This window comes from Abramis brama (genome assembly GCF_963993115.1).
Source record: "Abramis brama genome assembly, chromosome: 24".
NCBI lineage: Eukaryota > Metazoa > Chordata > Actinopteri > Cypriniformes > Leuciscidae > Abramis > Abramis brama.
The window spans coordinates 25,850,814-25,870,046 of NC_139986.1; the positions used below are offsets into that span (position 1 = coordinate 25,850,814).

Consider the following 19,233-nt stretch of genomic DNA (forward strand, 5'->3'; position numbering starts at 1 on the left):
TGTACAAAAATATACATGTACAAAAATATACATAAATAAACATATATATACACACATACATATATATATATATATACACGTATATATACACATACATATATATACACACATACATATATATATATACACATACACTCACCTAAAGGATTATTAGGAACACCTGTTCAATTTCTCATTAATGCAATTATCTAATCAACCAATCACATGGCAGTTGCTTCAATGCATTTAGGGGTGTGGTCCTGGTCAAGACAATCTCCTGAACTCCAAACTGAATGTCAGAATGGGGAAGAAAGGTGATTTAAGCAATTTTGAGCGTGGCATGGTTGTTGGTGCCAGACGGGCCGGTCTGAGTATTTCACAATCTGCTCAGTTACTGGGATTTTCACGCACAACCGTTTCTAGGGTTTACAAAGAATGGTGTGAAAAGGGAAAAACATCCAGTATGCGGCAGTCCTGTGGGCGAAAATGCCTTGTTGATTCTAGAGGTCAGAGGAGAATGGGCCGACTGATTCAAGCTGATAGAAGAGCAACTTTGACTGGAATAACCACTCGTTACAACCGAGGTATGCAGCAAAGCATTTGTGAAGCCACAACACGCACAACCTTGAGGCGGATGGGCTACAACAGCAGAAGACCCCACCTGGTACCACTCATCTCCACTACAAATAGGAAAAAGAGGCTACAATTTGCACGAGCTCACCAAAATTGGACAGTTGAAGACTGGAAAAATGTTGCCTGGTCTGATGAGTCTCGATTTCTGTTGAGACATTCAGATGGTAGAGTCAGAATTTGGCGTAGACAGAATGAGAACATGGATCCATCATGCCTTGTTACCACTGTGCAGGCTGGTGGTGGTGGTGTAATGGTGTGGGGGATGTTTTCTTGGCACACTTTAGGCCCCTTAGTGCCAATTGGGCATCGTTTAAATGCCACGGCCTACCTGAGCATTGTTTCTGACCATGTCCATCCCTTTATGACCACCATGTACCCATCCTCTGATGGCTACTTCCAGCAGGATAATGCACCATGTCACAAAGCTCGAATCATTTCAAATTGGTTTCTTGAACATGACAATGAGTTCACTGTACTAAAATGGCCCCCACAGTCACCAGATCTCAACCCAATAGAGCATCTTTGGGATGTGGTGGAACGGGAGCTTCGTGCCCTGGATGTGCATCCCACAAATCTCCATCAACTGCAAGATGCTATCCTATCAATATGGGCCAACATTTCTAAAGAATGCTTTCAGCACCTTGTTGAATCAATGCCACGTAGAATTAAGGCAGTTCTGAAGGCGAAAGGGGGTCAAACACAGTATTAGTATGGTGTTCCTGATAATCCTTTAGGTGTGTGTGTATATATATATATATATATATATATATATATATATATATATATATATATATAAACCCTGTTATTAGTTTCTCATAAATGAAAGAAAATATCATTTATAATATTGCTTTATTAAAACATCTATACATAAACAATTACAAATTCAGAAGAGCAATTGTGAAATGTTGCATTTCGTGATCTTGAAGTAGTGCCTCAAAAACACAGAGATACTTTTGCATAGGAATATTTTGACAACGCCCTCTAACTAATATTACATGTACTATATACTAGGAAAATTCAGAGAAGTGCACAGTTCTGAGTTTAAGTTTTCTTCTGTCTCTTTGATGGCTTTTCATCAGCAGTCTTCCTCTTCTCTGGCTTCTGATTGGTCACTGCTTGTGTTGCATCCATCAGATTGAACTCCTGTATTAATGAGGGCTGAATCTGACTGGCCACGGCCCATGCCCACAAACACTGCTCCACCCGGTGAGGAGTCCAGTCCTGCTGACCGTCCACTAGACCGGAAATAAATACTATAGTAAGATCCTAATAAAGAAATATTTAAGCTTAATGTGTGTATCGTACCTTTATTAAGCTGGGATGATTTATGCAGCATTTTCTGGAGGAAAAGTGCATAATGTTTGGCCGTGTACTCGACCGGTCTGAGCTCTGCGATGCTCTCCACGGCTTCATCAGCCATGAAGGCCACTTCACCTGGAGCGCCGGCCGCCAACACGGCTGATGGAGACAGTTTGCTGCGGTTTAAATGTGGTTTATTACAGTTATTGCATGACTGGATAGGTGTGTGTGTACCTGAGGCCGTTGCTGGCCCGACACCTTTGAGTTTGCACAGCTCTGTAATGGCCGCTTGGACATCGGGCAACAAACCGAATGCTTTGCTGGTGGAGCTTTGAACCGCCTCCTCGCTGTTCGAGCCAATGAGCTGCTGCAAACGTGGCCTGAACTTCCCTTTCTGAGAGGAAGCAGCCATCATCATCATCAAAGAGAGCAATGCATTTTGTGCATAAGAGTCATATATGTGTGTGAAACGGAGTGATCGTCACTGCGTGCAGCCAATGAGCCACTAGCCTATTTCTGTGTTTCTCTCTAATTACGCAGGGCATGAATCTATTTCTATTGTGCTTACAGTCAGTTTCCACTCCATGATCTTGACGAGCTCAGCATGTGTGAGGGAATGCTGGGATCGAGCTGAGATTGCTGCGGGAAGCTCCTCCTGAAACCTGGGAAAAACAGACAACGTCACTAAGATTTCCTGCAATTGTATTATATTATGATGCAAATACAACAATGAACAAAAAATACACTGTAGGTGTGTATTTCTGAGAACTCAAGTCTATTTTTGTGGTTGTTTTTCGAGTGAAGCTGCATTTAAGGTGTCAAACTGCATGTTAGATAGTAATTATAAGTAGGCAAACATGAAATAAAATTAACGAAAAAATGAATACAAATATTTTCAAATGTATAATTTAACCCTTTTTTAATTACTATAATTTATCATTCATATCATTTTAGGAACTCAAAATATATATTTTTTGTAGTTGTTCATGTCATGTGAACATTTAAATGTTTTCCATATCAAATAGAGGCAATGCTAGTTGTCAAATTGCATAATTTGTCTAATTATGATGGTAGGCAGTTAGGCACAAATTATGAATTAAAATCTATATAATTTAGAATTAACAGTATTTTATTTTATACAATTTATTATTATTTTACATGTATATATTTTAGACATTTATATTTGTAATTGATTGGATTATTAATATATAAATAAATATTCAATTTAATTCTGGTGCAAATACAATAATGAACATAAAAAGACATTTTTCGTCTGTGTTTGTAAGAACTCAAACCATTTGTCCAGTTGCAGGAGCTTTCCAGAAGCTTTTCCCTTTCCAGCAGATTTAGCTTGTATCACAGTCCAGTATTTTCCATAAACCCCTCTCCACACAGCGGGATCTTCACAGGTAAACAGTCTCGCATCCACAGGCATGACTGAGAGAGATAATGCGCGCACAGTTTATAACATTTACTGCAGATCTCAAACAAGCACGTAAAATAACAGCATATTATCATACCAGGATATGTTATGATAAATATTCCTTTTAACGGCGTTTAAAAAAAAAATCCAGTCCTCCTGCAATGTGACAAACTCGAGCGGCGTGACTGAAGCAGCGCGCGCCTCGTGAGGGGAAGTGACGGCAGCGACAAACGTAAACAATAATTCTACATCCGCTTCACATGAACGGACACACTTGTGTTTAAAAGGGTAAGTTCTGCGCGGTTATTCCAGCGATATCCAAACTCATATTACAGTTGAACATTCATGTTTGGAAACATGATAAGCTGAATTATGCTGTCGAGTTGTTACTGCTGTACTGAGGTGTTTTTGGAGCAGTGTGACACTTCTATTGACGAGCTCTAAAAGACAAACTTACTCATATTCAGTATTATATATATTATTCCATTTACAAATAGTACAGCTGTAATGTCATAGTATTGCAAGATTAATTACATTTTTATTATCTCGAAGCACCAATCGGACAGTTAACATGGTGAATAACAATAGTTCAAATCCTTATAGAAAATCGCATTTAATTGACCTTTCTGTGCATTACAATAACACACAGAAAACACTGCGTTGATTTGCTTAATGATAATAAAAAATAACTATAGTAATACTTATAAACCTACATTGCAGTCTAGAGAAATTGATCAGAATAACAGTAATAATATATAAACCAATATTGCAGTGCAGTAAATTGGATAAGAATATCAATAATAATATATAAATCTATATTGCAGTGCAGTAAAATGGATAAGAATAACAGTAATAATATATAAATCTATATTGCAGTGCAGTAAAATAGATAAGAATATCAATAATAATATATAAATCTATATTGCAGTGCAGTAAAATGGATAAGAATAACAGTAATAATATATAATCCTATATTGCAGTGCAGTAAAATGGATTAGAATAGCAGTAATAATATATAAACCTATATTGCAGTGCAGTAAAATAGATAAGAATATCAATAATAATATATAAATCTATATTGCAGTGCAGTAAAATAGATAAGAATATCAATAATAATATATAAATCTATATTGCAGTGCAGTAAAATGGATAAGAATAACAGTAATAATATAAAACCTATATTGCAGTGCAGTAAAATGGATAATAATAACAGTAATAATATATAAACCTATATTGCAGTGCAGTAAAATAGATAAGAATATCAATAATAATATATAAACCTATATTGCATTGCAGTAAAATAGATAAGAATATCAATAATAATATATAAACCTATATTGCAGTGCAGTAAAATAGATAAGAATATCAATAATAATATATAAACCTATATTGCATTGCAGTAAAATAGATAAGAATATCAATAATAATATATAAATCTATATTGCAGTGCAGTAAAATGGATAAGAATAACAGTAATAATATAAAAACCTATATTTCAGTGCAGTAAAATGGATAAGAATATCAATAATAATATATAAACCTATATTGCAGTGCCTTAAAATGGATAATAATAACAGTAATAATATATAAACCTATATTGCAGTGCAGTAAAATGGATAATAATAACAGTAATAATATATAAACCTATATTGCAGTGCAGTAAAATAGATAAGAATATCAATAATAATATATAAACCTATATTGCATTGCAGTAAAATAGATAAGAATATCAATAATAATATATAAACCTATATTGCAGTGCAGTAAAATAGATAAGAATATCAATAATAATATATAAACCTATATTGCATTGCAGTAAAATAGATAAGAATATCAATAATAATATATAAACCTATATTGCATTGCAGTAAAATAGATAAGAATATCAATAATAATATATAAACCTATATTGCATTGCAGTAAAATAGATAAGAATATCAATAATAATATATAAATCTATATTGCAGTGCAGTAAAATAGATAAGAATATCAATAATAATATATAAACCTATATTGCAGTGCCTTAAAATGGATAATAATAACAGTAATAATATATAAACCTATATTGCAGTGCAGTAAAATGGATAATAATAACAGTAATAATATATAAACCTATATTGCAGTGCAGTAAAATAGATAAGAATATCAATAATAATATATAAACCTATATTGCAGTGCAGTAAAATAGATAAGAATATCAATAATAATATATAAACCTATATTGCAGTGCAGTAAAATGGATAAGAATAGCAGTAATAATATATAAACCTACATTGCAGTCTATAGAAATTGATAAGAATAACAGTAATAAATAATATATAAACCTGAATTGCAGTGCCTTAAAATTGCAGGCAGACAGCAGCAGATGTACAACATGCAATGAAAAAAATAAATATGGTCATTATATAACCGTAATATAATCTGAACAAGATATTTATTATTATTATTAAAAATAAATGGCATGATTCAGATTATATCAATTGCATAAAAGATAAAAAAGGTTTTATAAAATCTAAAAACATCTCATTAAGTTTTACTGCTAATATGATTTCTAAAATTGCATTGTTTCATTAATATTGCTTCTCTGCTAGTGATATTGCTGCCTTGTTTCTGTTCTGCAGGTCAGTGTGTAATTCCATATGAAGATGTTAAACTCGTTGGTGTGGATGTGTGCGTGACGTCACGCACAGACGGTCACGTGAAGTGGATTAGTTTTCGTCTTGAGCTGTGCGTGACGAACACAGATGGTGAGATAAAATACCTGTATATAAAGTCATGTTGCAATAACATTAATAATCCCTTAGATGATTGTCATTTTACCACCACTAATCATTTCTAGAATAGTCTTTTTTATATAAACATCTAAATGATCTGCTTATTCAGATATAATCTATAAAGCATAGTTTAATCATTCATGTATATTTGTGTTTAAATAATAAACACACTGATGGAATGTGTTTGTTGTTTCTGGCCTCGTTTTCCCACAGGTCTTAGCGTGGAGCGAATGAGAAAGTTGGAGGTTATTTGAAGTGTTTTTCTCAACACACAAAGCGTAAGTGTGAACTGCTTATCATATTCATGTATGCTTTGACATGTGTTGCTAAATGAATAAGATCTGATAAATGCACGTCCACCATGAGATGTTGGAGTTGATGAATCTGCTGTCCACCTGCTGGCCAGAGAAGGATCTGCAGCAGCTTCATCTCTCGGTGTCTTTCAGCTTGAGATGGAGAAGATGAACAGGGTCAACACCATCAGTGGCCGTACCATGTTCTGTCACCTGGATGCTCCTGCCAACGCCATCAGTGTGTGTCGGGATGCTACGCAGGTGAAAATCACACTATGTTTCTTTCGCCACAAGCTCATATATAAATTTTAAGTGGTTGTTTACATGACTTTTTAAATGTAGCCCATTTTAAAATAGAAGCAATGGTACACCAAAAAAAGCTAGATATCTATCTATAAATTACAGAAACGTCTGTCTGTCTGTCTGTGTGTGTGTGTGTGTGTGTGTGTGTGTGTGTGTGTGTGTGTCTGTTAACCGCATATCTCTCGAACCGTTAGTCCGATGGATTTCAAATTCGACAGGTGTCTTGCCACGGGCACGAGTAAGTGCAGTGCCAAGTTTGACGTTGTTTGGATGAGAAATGCTAAAGATATTGTTAAATATATCATTTTTAAAAGGTTGTGGTTTAAAAATAAACATTCTGACATAAACACTCAGTCAGCTACACTGTTTACTTCTGAATATTATAGTTTGGTTCCTTCTGAATATTATAGTTTTCTTTACCAAGAAACCAACAATTACTAAAAACACACACAAAAACTGATTTTGTTTCTTTACCAAGAAACCAACAATTACTAAAAACACACACAAAACTGATTTTGCACGGGCACTGCTCCCTGGATCGACGGATGTGGATGTAATTCATTGTGGATGTAATTCATATTCATTTGTGGATGTAAACTGAATCTGTAAGTCAGCTATGCTGTTTACTTCTGTAATTTATAGATAGATTCTGGTGCGCTTAACGTTATCGCTACTGTGTAATAGTAGCCTATGCTATTCACCAACTAAACATATCCTATTCAATGCGATCACAGTCTCTTTCACGGGCATCATTTGTAGTTGCCTATTCACAAGCTGTTTGCTCAAGCATAGCGTTTTCTTAAATATATCGGTAAAAGAAGCACTTAGAAGGTTGTGGTTTAAAAATAAACATTCTGACATAAAGATTATTGTTAATTCTCTGTTTGCTAGAAGCTAAACGTGTAATAGCATGTACTTGGAAAAAAGAAGAAAGTCCCGGCGTGTCTCAATGGATAAAGGGGATGATCTCACACCTTGCCTTAGAAAAAATTACCTACTTTTTGAAAAATAAGCCACATACCTTTTGGTCCATCTGGAAAGTGTTTTATAACTTTTTGGAGAGTCTAGATGGTGACTCCTTCGTGGAACTGATGGACATTGAGAGTATATAGACAAGCAGCCTATGTTATTGCTGTATGTTTTTTTTTTTAATGTTTTTTTTTATATATTATTATTATTTATTTATTTATTTTATTATTTTTATTTTTTATTATTATTTTTATTATTATTATTATTATTATTATATATTTTTTTTTTATCCAGTTGTAATGGAAAATGGAAACACTGTTTAAACTTGTGTGACAATTTTTAACAAATAAAATTGTTGTTTAAAAAAACAAAACAAAAAAAACATTCTGACATAAACACTCAGTCAGCTACACTGTTTACTTCTGAATATTATATTTTATTCACGGCCATCATTTGTAGTAACCTAGCCTGCTCCCTGAATTCAATGCGTTCACAGTCTCTTTCACGGGCACCAAACCAACAATTACTAAAAACACACACAAAAACTGATTTTGCACTAGTTGCTAGTAAATTTCACAAACAATTACAAAGAAAGTAACATATAATTAAATGTGAAATTTTGAAGTAGAAAGACTGAAATGGTATTTTCTTGTAAAACTTACTCCAGGCAGTTCACTTTTTATGAACTAATTATGAATAAGAAAAAAAAAGTGAAATAAAGGGAACAAGATGAAATTATTCTTATGTTTTTTATTTATATAATTTAACAATATTTTAATTTATTTAACTTTTTTTAGTGCTGTCACTAGATTAAAAAAAATAATTATTAATCGCACATTTTTCTGTAATTAATCGTGATTGATTGCACCTAACATTGAAGTTAATATATTGTTATATTGTAATAATTTAACATTTAATCTCCAAATTAATGTGGAACGAACATAAAGACAGTATGCTTTAAATATTTGATCTAACAGTCAGGACATTTACAGAAAATGAATAAAGTTATCAAACCCTTAGCAGTCTTCACTACATAAATTATCAATTAAATATAGATAAATTTTATTAAAGCTAGAAAAGTTATTCAGTCAAGAGCAGTGAATGATTTTCTCTTTTCCTTTTGTTATTTGAACTAACAATGAACAACACGTCTATAGCATTTATTAATCTTAGTTAATGTTAATTTCAACATTTACTAATACATTATTAAAATCTAAAAGTTGTATCAGTAATTGTTATTTAATGGACTTGAGCTAACATTTATGTTAAATGTTTGTTAAATAAAGATTATTGTAATGCTTATTGTTAGTTAATGCATTAATTAATATTAAGTAATTAGATTTTTATTTGTAATTTATATTGTTATTAATATGTAAATTAATATTCAATGTGTCAATCAATAATAAATTGTCAGTAATAAATATTCATATATTTAAAATTCTATTTTTGGGTAATGTCATTAGATACAGTGAACTTGTGATTGATCACATGTTTCAGGTGGTGGTTGCAGGGCGGAATATTTTCAAGATATACGGTCTGGAGGAAGATGGTTTCGTGGAGCGTCTGAACCTGCGCGTGGGACGCAAACCCTCGCTGAACTTCAGCTGCGCAGACGTCATGTGGCATCAGATGGAGGAGAACCTGCTGGCCACCGCCGCCACCAATGGAGCCGTGGTGACGTGGAACCTGGCGCGCCCGTGCCGTAACAAACAGGAGCAACTGTTCACAGAACACAAGCGCACGGTCAACAAGGTCTGCTTTCACCCTACTGAGGTCAACATGCTGCTGTCCGGCTCTCAGGACGGGTTCATGAAGTGCTTTGACCTGCGAAAGAAGGAGAGCGTCAGCACGTTTTCTGGTACGTACAAACTTGTGCAGATGAGCATCTCTGAGTTTTCTACAACATCGGCACAAGTCGAAGCATTTACTGCTTAGGCAATGCAAAAAAGTATCATTTAAAAGTAATAATTCACTCTACGAAGCCATCCGAGCAGCTATTTTCAATGCATTTTAATATGAGAAGCAAATCTGCAGCTTCTTAGACACTAAACAGATTTTGATTGGACGCTACAGAGATATGGAAGCTGTGCACAATGTGAACATCATTCTGTGTTTGTGCAGGTCAGTCTGAGAGCGTGAGAGATGTGCAGTTCAGTATGAAGGATTATTTCACGTTCGCCGCCTCGTTCGAGAATGGAAACGTGCAGCTGTGGGACATCCGCAGACCCGACCGTTACGAGAGGATGTTCACCGCTCACACCGGCCCCGTCTTCTGCTGTGACTGGCACCCTGAGGACAGGTGTGTGTGCTTGACTTAAAGTCCCCCTGTAGTCAACAATTTTATGCCTTAAAACTCATCTTTGATCACCAAAAGGACATATTTAAAAGATTTTCCTTAAAAAAAAAATTTATTCATGCCTTAAAATAGCTTGAATGTAACTCTACACCCTTGCCAGCACTATGAATATGCAAATGAGCCCCGCCTCCACTCACTCACAGCAGCTCAGAGATCCACTCGTTGACGATCACACGTTGACCTGATTGGTTACAAGGTAGTTTGTGACGTCAGAAACACCAGCGATTTCAAACCACATTTTTGAAGACTGTCTTTGGTTCACGGTCAAAAAATGTTTTTTTGTCTAATTTCAATTGGTAAAAGGTTACACATTAACTTTCTCACTCTTTTTGGATCAGTTGTGTGTGTGTGTATATATATATAAGTCCCGTCTGTCTCTTGTAGGGGTTGGCTCGCAACAGGCGGACGTGACAAGATGGTGAAAGTCTGGGACATGTCGACCAGTCGCGTGAAGGAGATCTACTGCGTTCAGACCATTGCGTCGGTGGCCAGGGTGAAGTGGCGTCCGGAGCGGCGCTTTCACTTAGCCACCTGCTCCATGATGGTGGACCACAACATCTACGTGTGGGACGTCCGTCGGCCATTCATCCCCTTCGCCACGTTCGAGGAGCACAAAGACGTTACTACAGGAATCGTGTGGCGGCACCAGCATGACCCCTACTTCCTTCTGTCGGGGTCCAAGGACAGCACGCTGTACCAGCACATGTTTAAAGACGCCAGCAGGCCCGTCGACCGCGCCAACCCTGAAGGACTCTGCTTCGGGTTGTTCGGCGACCTGGCGTTTGCTGCTAAAGAGAGTCTGATGACCGGTGAGTGACCCGTGTGACTCAGTTAAAGGTGCTGTATGTAACCTTTTCACTCTACTAAAGCATAAAAATACCATAATACGTTTGCATATATTGAGGAAACATGCTAAGTTCACATACTCGTTTCTCTGAAAAACACTTTTGCAGCCAGTTATTTTACTTTGAAATGTGCGTTTCCAGGCTTTGTTATTGTTTTGATCTGTGTGATACTGCACGTTGCCAATTTTCATTGTCCATTGCACTCGTTCCTGTTGCGTGTGCTCAAACTGGCAACCCATGTGAGCGCCGTCCAGTCTGAGGAGCAGGTGGCGGGAGAAACGACGATCTCCGATATTTTGAATTGGACTGCAGTACCTATTTCGACCACTAGTTGTCATTCTTACAGACTGCACCTTTAAATTCTTTATCGACATTGATTTCTTATTAGAATATTGTCTTTCTTCATAGCTCCCCCTTCTGTAGGGGAGGTGGGGCGTAAAACCTACCCAGGAGGCGATCGGCGGTACCCCATCTTCTTCTTCAAGAAGCCCGATGTGACGGAGCAGTTTGCGCAGGTGTCCAGCGCGCTCAGTGTGTTTGAGAGTGAAGCGGGCAGCAGCATCGGCATGGACTGGTTCATTAACACTGCACAGAGTTACCTACTTAGTGGAAAACCCTTCGCCGAACTCTGTGAGCACAACGCTCAGGTCGCCAAGAGACTCAACAGACTGCAGGTACACACAGATTTTTTGTTGTTGTATTGTTTAAACTTGTTTTGGCCGCTGAAGCCATTTTGGTAACATTTTATTTTACAGTGTCCTTGTTACATATGTTACATGTACTTACCATAGTAATAACAGTAAATTATGCATAATTACATGCAACTAACCCTCAACCAAACCCTAATCCTGCCCTAACCTTATAGGTAGTACATGTAATTTCTTAATATTACTCAGTACTTAAATATATAATTACACTGTAACAATGACACCTTAAAATAAAGTGTAACCGCCATTTGTCTTAAAAATATTAACTTAAAGTCCCCCCTGAGATTTTACGTTGGTTTTGTAATAATTTAACAACACGTTCACATGTTCAAGGTTCTCTAGTGATGGTTTTCTTTTCTATATTTTTAAACTTTACTTAGTTTTCTGATAAGGCATACACTTTAACAAACATGAGGTCCAAAAATGTGAAACAACAGTACGGTACATTCTAACATATCAAATGTGGCAATAGAATAATGTAAAAATTGTCAAAGTTGTCAAATTGCCAAAAATATCCCTGATACGTAAAATACTAAAAGGTACATCAAGAAGACATAAACAAAAAACATGATGAACTAAATAAAAAATAAATAAATAAATAGAAAATGTAAAAAGTTACAAAATCTTATACAGTTCATAAGAGTATATTCTCTAGTGGTTTAATACAGGCTTCCATATTTTCCTAAATAAATCAAAACTTGTCATTGCTGATAAATCGTATAATGTATAATGTTCACCAGCTCTGATGTTTCTGATGTCGCATGACATGCAGATAAACAAATAAAACATTTCATATTAGTGTATCATTTTGATTTAAAGTTTTGTTATTGTAGTGATCATTTTTTATTTTTAAAAGTAAAATGAAGCAAATATTTACAAAATAAATATTAATATATTTTTTGTCATTTTTAATTATTAGCTTTTCATCAATTCACAACCGCCCTGCAGTTTCCTCATAAACCATTTTAGAGGACTTTTAATGAGTTTTGATTTGTGTTTGTGTGCTATACAGGAATCGACCACATGGACGATGCTGCGAATTATGTTTTCCGAGCCGGCTAATCCGTCCTTGTCAACCAATCACAATCTGAATAAGTCAGGAAACCTTCCACTCGTCAACAGGTACTGATATTAACCTGTGATTTTGGATTTCTGAATCCCAACCTCTTATACTGTTCATGGTTGCTCAGTTGTGTCTTTTCCCTGCATCCTGCACTGTAGCTTCAGTATGAAGGAGATGAGCGCTGCTCTCAATGAGAGAAACAAGGAAAACAGACAAGACAACATACACAGCTTGGAGACCAACCTCAACAACAATGACGGTGAGACAGATGTATAACATGCAGGGAAGCATCTGCATCCTGATGAGTAACCAGGATGGAAATGCCACTTGTTTGTTGATTTTTTTACCAAGTTATACTCAGTTAGATTGTGTTTACAGTGCAAACCTCGTGCTTGCTCTCAAAACTTTTGTGTTTCCCCAAGAAACTTTGCTTTTGTTTACAAAATGTTGTGATTCCCAGAGAAACTTTGCTTTGGCTTCCAAAACCTTTGCCTTTCCTCAGAAACTTTTGCATTTGTTTGCACAACCCTTGCGTTTCCCTGAGAAACCTTGTTCTTTCTCATAAAACCTTTGCCTTTTACCAAAATACTTTGTGTTCGCTTGCACTAAAAGAAACTTTGCACTTTCTCGCAATGAACTCAAAAGTTTTGTGAGCGAGTGCAAAGTTTTGAGTGAATGCGAAAGAGAACGCATTGAAATATTTTTTTCCTATATATTTTTTCTATTTTTGAAATTCATTTTTCCATCACCATGTCCTTTTGGAATAAAGAAAAGTCAATTAATAAAATCTTAAAACTCCATGGGCATTTTTATGAAGAATATACTCATGTTGTTCCAAACCTACATCATGATTGTCATTGAGAAATGTCTTAAAGGAAAACGCAGACTTTTTGGCACTTTAGCTTATTCACCGTATCCCCCAGAGTTAGATAAGTCCATACACACCCTTCTCATCTCCGTGCGTGCCGTAACTCTGTCTGACGCATCCACCGCTAGCCTAGCTTAGCACAAAGACTGGAGGTTAATGGCTCCAGCTAGCATACAGCTCCCAATAAGTGACAAAATAACGTTTTCCTATTTACGTTTTCCAACATTTTCCTATTTACATGTTGTGATTTGTATAGTCACAGCGTGTACGAATAACAAGGTCACATGAGACACAGCCATCTTCTAACCGCATACATACTGGGAACTATATTCTCAGAAGGTGAAGCACTGCTACTTCTGCGGAGTGATTAGCGCAACACCTGAAAAGGCCCGTCACCGTCAACAAAACCAACGTGACTAGCTAGCTAGTAGCGAGCAAATCACTCCGCCCAAGTAGCAGTGCTTCGCCTTCTGAGAATATAGTTCCCAGTGTGTATACGGTTAGAAGATGGCTGTGTCTCATGTGACCTTGTTATTCGTACACGCTGTGACTATACAAATCACAACATGTAAATAGGAAAATGTTGGCGTTATTTTGTCTCTTATTGGGAGCAGTGTGCTAGCTGGAGCCATTTACCTCCAGTCTTTGTGCTAAGCTAGGCTAGCGGTGGGTGCGTCAGACAGAGTTACGGCACGCACGGAGATGAGAAGGGTATGTATGGACTTATCTAACTCTGGGGGATACGGTGAATAAGCTAAAGTCCCAAAAAGTCGGCATGTTCCTTTAAATTTCAGTCTGTTCTTCTAGAAAAGCAATCCATATACAGTACCAGTCAAAAGTTTGGAAACGTTACTATTTTTAATGTTTTTGAAAGAAGTCTCTTATGCTCATCAAGCCTGCAGTTAAAAAAAACAAAAAACAAAAAAAAACTAATATTATGAAATATTATTACAATTTAAAATAATGGTTCTCTTTTTTAATATACTTTAAAATGTAATTTATTTTTGTGATGCAAAGCTGAATTTTCATCAGCAAGTACTCCAGTCTTTGGTGTCTTATGATCCTTCAGAAATCATTCTAATATGCTGATTTATGATCAATGTTGGAAACAGTTGTGCTGCTTAATATTTTTTTATAACCTGAGATACTTTTTTCAGGATTATTTGATGAATAAAAAGTTAAAAAGAACTGTATTTATTTAGAATAGAAATCTTTTGTAACAATATACACTACCGTTCAAAAGTTTGGGAACAATATCTATTTTTTTTAAAAGAAATTAGTACTTTAATTCAACAAGGATGCGTTAAATTGATAAAAGGTGATGGTAACGATTTATATTGTTAGAAATGTTTTTATTTTGAATAAATGCTGTTTTTATGAATAAATGCTGTTAACGTTTTACTCATCAATGAATCCTGAAAAAAGTATTCCAAAAAAATATATTAAACAGCACAACTGTTTCCATCATTGATAATAACTGAGTATCAAATCATCATATTAGAATGATTTCTGAAGGATCATAAGACACCAAAGACTGGAGTACTTGCTGATGAAAATTCAGCTTTGCATCACAAAAATAAATTACATTTTAAAGTATATTAAAAAAGAGAACCATTATTTTAAATTGTAATAATATTTCATAATATTACTGTTTTTTTTGTTTTTTTTTGTTTTTAACTGCAGGCTTGATGAGCATAAGAGACTTCTTGCAAAAGCATTAAAAATAGTAGTGTTTCCAAACTTTTGACTGGTACTGTATGCTTTCATTTTATTGAAAATAACAACTTGGACTTTCATCTAAACTTGTTCCACAGAAGACAAAAAGTCATACAGGTTGGAAACAACCTGTATATGATGACAGAATTGTCTCTTTTTTTTTTTTTGGTGAACTAACCCTTTAAACACCCCAGGGATAATGGTTTGGCTCAGATTTTGATTCTTGTAATTATGCTTCACGGTCTCTTCAGCTGCCAGGAAAACCTTACAAACACTAAAGCTGTAGATAAAGATCTGTGTTTCTGTGCGCAGAGAACGAGGAGACGGAGGGCAGCGAGGGTCAGCAGGATTATCTGTTTGGAGATGCTGAACTTGATGATGATGATCTCTACAGCATGGAGCACGATAACCAGGCAGGTCAGTCAACACCCCAACACATCTCATAGATCCGTGATATACAAAGAGAAAAAACAAGATTTGGGTCTCTCCAGCCGAGGAGCCCGAGTACCTGCTCCCTCAGGAGGCGTTCCCGTTACGCCACGAGATCATGGACCATCCCTCGGCCCCGGAGCCGGTGCAGGAGAAGCCCGAGTCGCCCCACGTGAGCGGCAGCGAGGCCGAGAGCATGTGCCTGACTCCCATGGAGTCCATCAGTCTCATTTCTGTCTCGCAGCTGCTTTTCTCGCCCCACCTGCCGCCCAAGTTCTTCTGCCCCATTGTGAAGGAGATGCTGTGTTACTACGCCGAGCAGGGCGACGTGCAGATGGCCGTGTCTGTGCTGATCGTGCTGGGAGATCGCATCCGTAAGGAGATCGACGAGCTCACGCAGGTGAGGAAGAGCATGTGTGTCTAAGAACTGCCAGTCAAGTCAACATTTATATCTATAGCACATTTAAAAGCAACAGAGTTGCACCAAAGTGCTGTACAATAAAAAAATTAGCATATAAAAGGAAAGCATAAAAGGAAACCATACAAGCACACAAAATATAAGCATTTAAAAAAAAAAAAACTTGAAGAAACTGTAGATTTCTTCATTGCATGTCTCTCTGAAATGCTTAATTCTGATTGGTCAGTCGCAACATTCTGAGGTCAGTTATTCCCTAATAATGATCCTCGTCAATAGCTGTATAATCACTGCTCATCCAGGTATTTGAGGCCGCCGCTTCTTCCATGTCTTTCGTATCATACCTACTTTTCCATTGTTTTTCTATGCAAACACACTAGATGGGCATGTTTAACCAAGAGACGAGAGACTCCAGCCAGTAGGACACGTCACATGTTTACAGTTTAAAGGGATATTTCACCACTGGAAAGATGAATGTGTATTTAAATTGGGTCATTTATGTAGTAGAAATGTGAAATTATTTTAGAAGTTGGTGCCTTCTAGACTGAGAAAAGCCAGAAAATCTATTTTTGGCTCATGTGGATGAAAGACAGCAACTCCCAGAATGCACTTGCTTCGCTGCCCTACGAGACCACGCCCAAGCCACGCCTACCGGTTACAGAGGGCAGTATCGGGAGAAATTATACAGCTAGGCGACTAGTCGACTCGAAACTGAAAAGACGGTGTTTTATCGTGAGATCCCCCTATGGGCGGGTTGAAGACATGCGGGACGAGCTCCTCCTACTGGCTGGAGTCTCTCGCCTCTGGACAGAAAAGCCTCCAGTGATGCTAAATGACAATTTTTGTGTCATCAGAGTTTTTTTTCCAGACACACAATCCAGAAATCTCTCGTCTCAGGGGGACATGAGGGAGGGAAGCACGGTCATTCGAAAATACTACCGGGTTTCTACTGATACAAAGCTTAATGCTAATCTGTGAAGTATCCCTTTAACCTCCCTGCAACTTGTGCAACTGCAAAAGGGTTCAGCGGAAAAGAAATGTTGAAATACTTCAGTAGACTTACGGTAGTATTGTTGAAGTGTTTGTCTTGTTGCTAAAATGATTTTTGTACACTAATGGATTATAAGATAATGGATAATAATCAGGAATGTTTTTTCTCAAACCAATATTTCATGTCCCCGTCATTATTTATGTGATGGAAATCTGTGTAAGTGATACGATGGTACGTTATCTCTTAAAGTCAGCATAAAACAGAAGTTGCGATAGTCTTTTCTTCCCTGTTGTGACATACATGCGAGTGAAACGGCTTCTCGAACAAGGAAAAAAGTAGGGCGGGGCTTGATTTTGTCCATGGGGAATTGATTGGATGGTTGTGGTTTGCTATTGGTCGATCTCCTGTGAGTATCAGGTTGTCCCGCCCTCGTGCCAATAAACACGACGTCAGAGAGAAGATTACATTAATTTAAAAACAATAATGATGCACTCAGTGATGCAATAATGCAATATTCCATTTGAAAAAATAAGAATTGTCCATTTTGATTCATGGTAACATGATCCCTCACTCGTGTGATGGTTTACTCAGTGTGTTTGTGTGTGTGTTTCAGGAACACTGGTACATGTCCTACATCGATCTGCTGCAGCGGTTTGAGCTGTGGAACGTCAGCAACGAGGTGATCAAACTGAGCACGTGCGGCGCCATCATGTGTCTCAATCAAACGTCCACCACTTTACACATCAACTGCAGCAACTGCAAGCGACCAATGAGCAACAAGGGCTGGATTTGTGACAGGTACGACCTCCAAGCTCTGGCTTTTACCTGGTCTTTCTCCTTGTCCAGTTCAAAATCATTTAGTTCATTTAGTTTTTTTTTTTAAATAAAATACACAACAAAATTACTAAAAACCTTTACCAAAATTAAAATGAAAACAGAAAATATAAAAATAAAATTTGATTAAAAATATTAACAAAAACTATAATAGTATATCAATATATCGATATTAGCCCTTTGGGTTTTCATTGTAGTTTAAAAGTGCTTTATAAATAAATAAAATTAATATTTTAAATTGTAATTATACATTTAATTTGTAAATATACGTTTTTACAAATATATTTATTGTTGTTTATTTATGATTATATCATTTACTACTTCATTATATTTACTTTATTTTAAAAAAACTATCATTTGGAAAAATGGCAACAACAAAAAATGCTTATATATATACATATACATATACATATACATTTTCGTAAAATTTCCAAATGATATTTTAATGTATAATTTAAAATAAAAATAAATGGAATAAAATTAAATAATAAATGATATAATAGTAAATAAGTTATAATAAATACATTTATAATAATGTATAATTATAATGTAAATTTTAATTTAAAATGAAATACTTTCATTTTATTTATTTACTAAGTGGACCCAAAGGGTGTGTATATGTGTGTGTATCTATATATCTATATCTATATCTATCTATCTATCTATCTATATACATATATATATATATATATATATATATATATATATCTCTCTAATATTATGTTGTGTATTGTAACCCTCCATAGGTGCCACCAGTGTGCGAGTGTGTGTGCGGTTTGCCATCACGTGGTCAAAGGCTTGTTTGTGTGGTGTCAAGGCTGCAGTCACGGAGGACACCTGGAACATGTGATGGAGTGGCTGAAACAGTCGAAACACTGTCCGGCCGGCTGTGGACACCTGTGTGAATACACCTGACACCACACACACCTGACGTCAAACACTGGACACTCTAAACACAGGACCAATCAGGCTGCTACTCATAACTAATGATCTGATGATAATCAAACACTTATAAGGGAATCTGTTCACTCGAATGTGTGCTAAAACAATCAGTAAGCTTTTTTAGTTTTTGGAGATTTTGTTTTATAAATACAATCTAATGTATGTAATTGAATTACACTCAAGATGCACTTGGCTTTGGGAATATGATTCATTCACATTGAAAATACTCTGGAAAATTGTGTAAATGAACAACACATGAAATAAACAATAAAGCCAGTCTTTGCTAGTCATCTGTGCCATTCTGTGAACATGAGGACTTTAAAGTGACTTTCTTTGGCAGAATTTGATCTGAATGTTTGCTGATTATATAATATATATATATATTTTTTCATAT

The 19,233-nt window shown here is 36.1% G+C and overlaps 2 protein-coding genes across 2 annotated transcripts; one reads left to right on the forward strand and one right to left on the reverse strand.

The window, feature by feature from the left end:
* Positions 1–1,444: 1,444 nt before the first annotated feature.
* LOC311075600 (uncharacterized protein) lies at positions 1,445–3,556 on the reverse strand. Its single transcript, XM_084103124.1, has 6 exons — positions 3,432–3,556; positions 3,207–3,348; positions 2,480–2,573; positions 2,146–2,305; positions 1,918–2,070; positions 1,445–1,847 (listed from the first exon to the last, which is right to left on the reverse strand). The coding sequence occupies exons 2-6, from the start codon at positions 3,344–3,346 to the stop codon at positions 1,654–1,656; spliced, it is 741 nt and encodes a 246-aa protein (XP_083959250.1). The 5' UTR covers positions 3,347–3,348; positions 3,432–3,556; the 3' UTR covers positions 1,445–1,653.
* wdr24 (WD repeat domain 24) lies at positions 3,541–19,129 on the forward strand. The gene is made up of 14 exons (XM_084103121.1): positions 3,541–3,622; positions 5,956–6,081; positions 6,322–6,386; positions 6,555–6,662; positions 9,171–9,531; positions 9,795–9,972; positions 10,414–10,838; positions 11,283–11,548; positions 12,594–12,703; positions 12,803–12,903; positions 15,541–15,645; positions 15,720–16,057; positions 17,677–17,861; positions 18,644–19,129. The coding sequence occupies exons 4-14, from the start codon at positions 6,561–6,563 to the stop codon at positions 18,810–18,812; spliced, it is 2,340 nt and encodes a 779-aa protein (XP_083959247.1). The 5' UTR covers positions 3,541–3,622; positions 5,956–6,081; positions 6,322–6,386; positions 6,555–6,560; the 3' UTR covers positions 18,813–19,129.
* Positions 19,130–19,233: the final 104 nt, after the last annotated feature.

What these genes read in the sequence shown, in the direction of transcription:
- LOC311075600 (XM_084103124.1), bottom strand. Translation starts at nt 3,346, where the DNA reads ATGCCTGTGGATGCGAGACTGTTTACCTGTGAAGATCCCGCTGTGTGG. An exon ending in CGGGCCAGCAACGGCCTCAG is followed by an intron (nt 2,071 to 2,145) that starts GTACACACACAC and finishes TGTCTCCATCAG; the next exon opens with CCGTGTTGGCGGCCGGCGCT. An exon ending in ATCATCCCAGCTTAATAAAG is followed by an intron (nt 1,848 to 1,917) that starts GTACGATACACA and finishes TTTCCGGTCTAG; the next exon opens with TGGACGGTCAGCAGGACTGG.
- wdr24 (XM_084103121.1), top strand. Translation starts at nt 6,561, where the DNA reads ATGGAGAAGATGAACAGGGTCAACACCATCAGTGGCCGTACCATGTTC. An exon ending in GAGCGTCAGCACGTTTTCTG is followed by an intron (nt 9,532 to 9,794) that starts GTACGTACAAAC and finishes GTGTTTGTGCAG; the next exon opens with GTCAGTCTGAGAGCGTGAGA. An exon ending in AGAGACTCAACAGACTGCAG is followed by an intron (nt 11,549 to 12,593) that starts GTACACACAGAT and finishes TGTGCTATACAG; the next exon opens with GAATCGACCACATGGACGAT.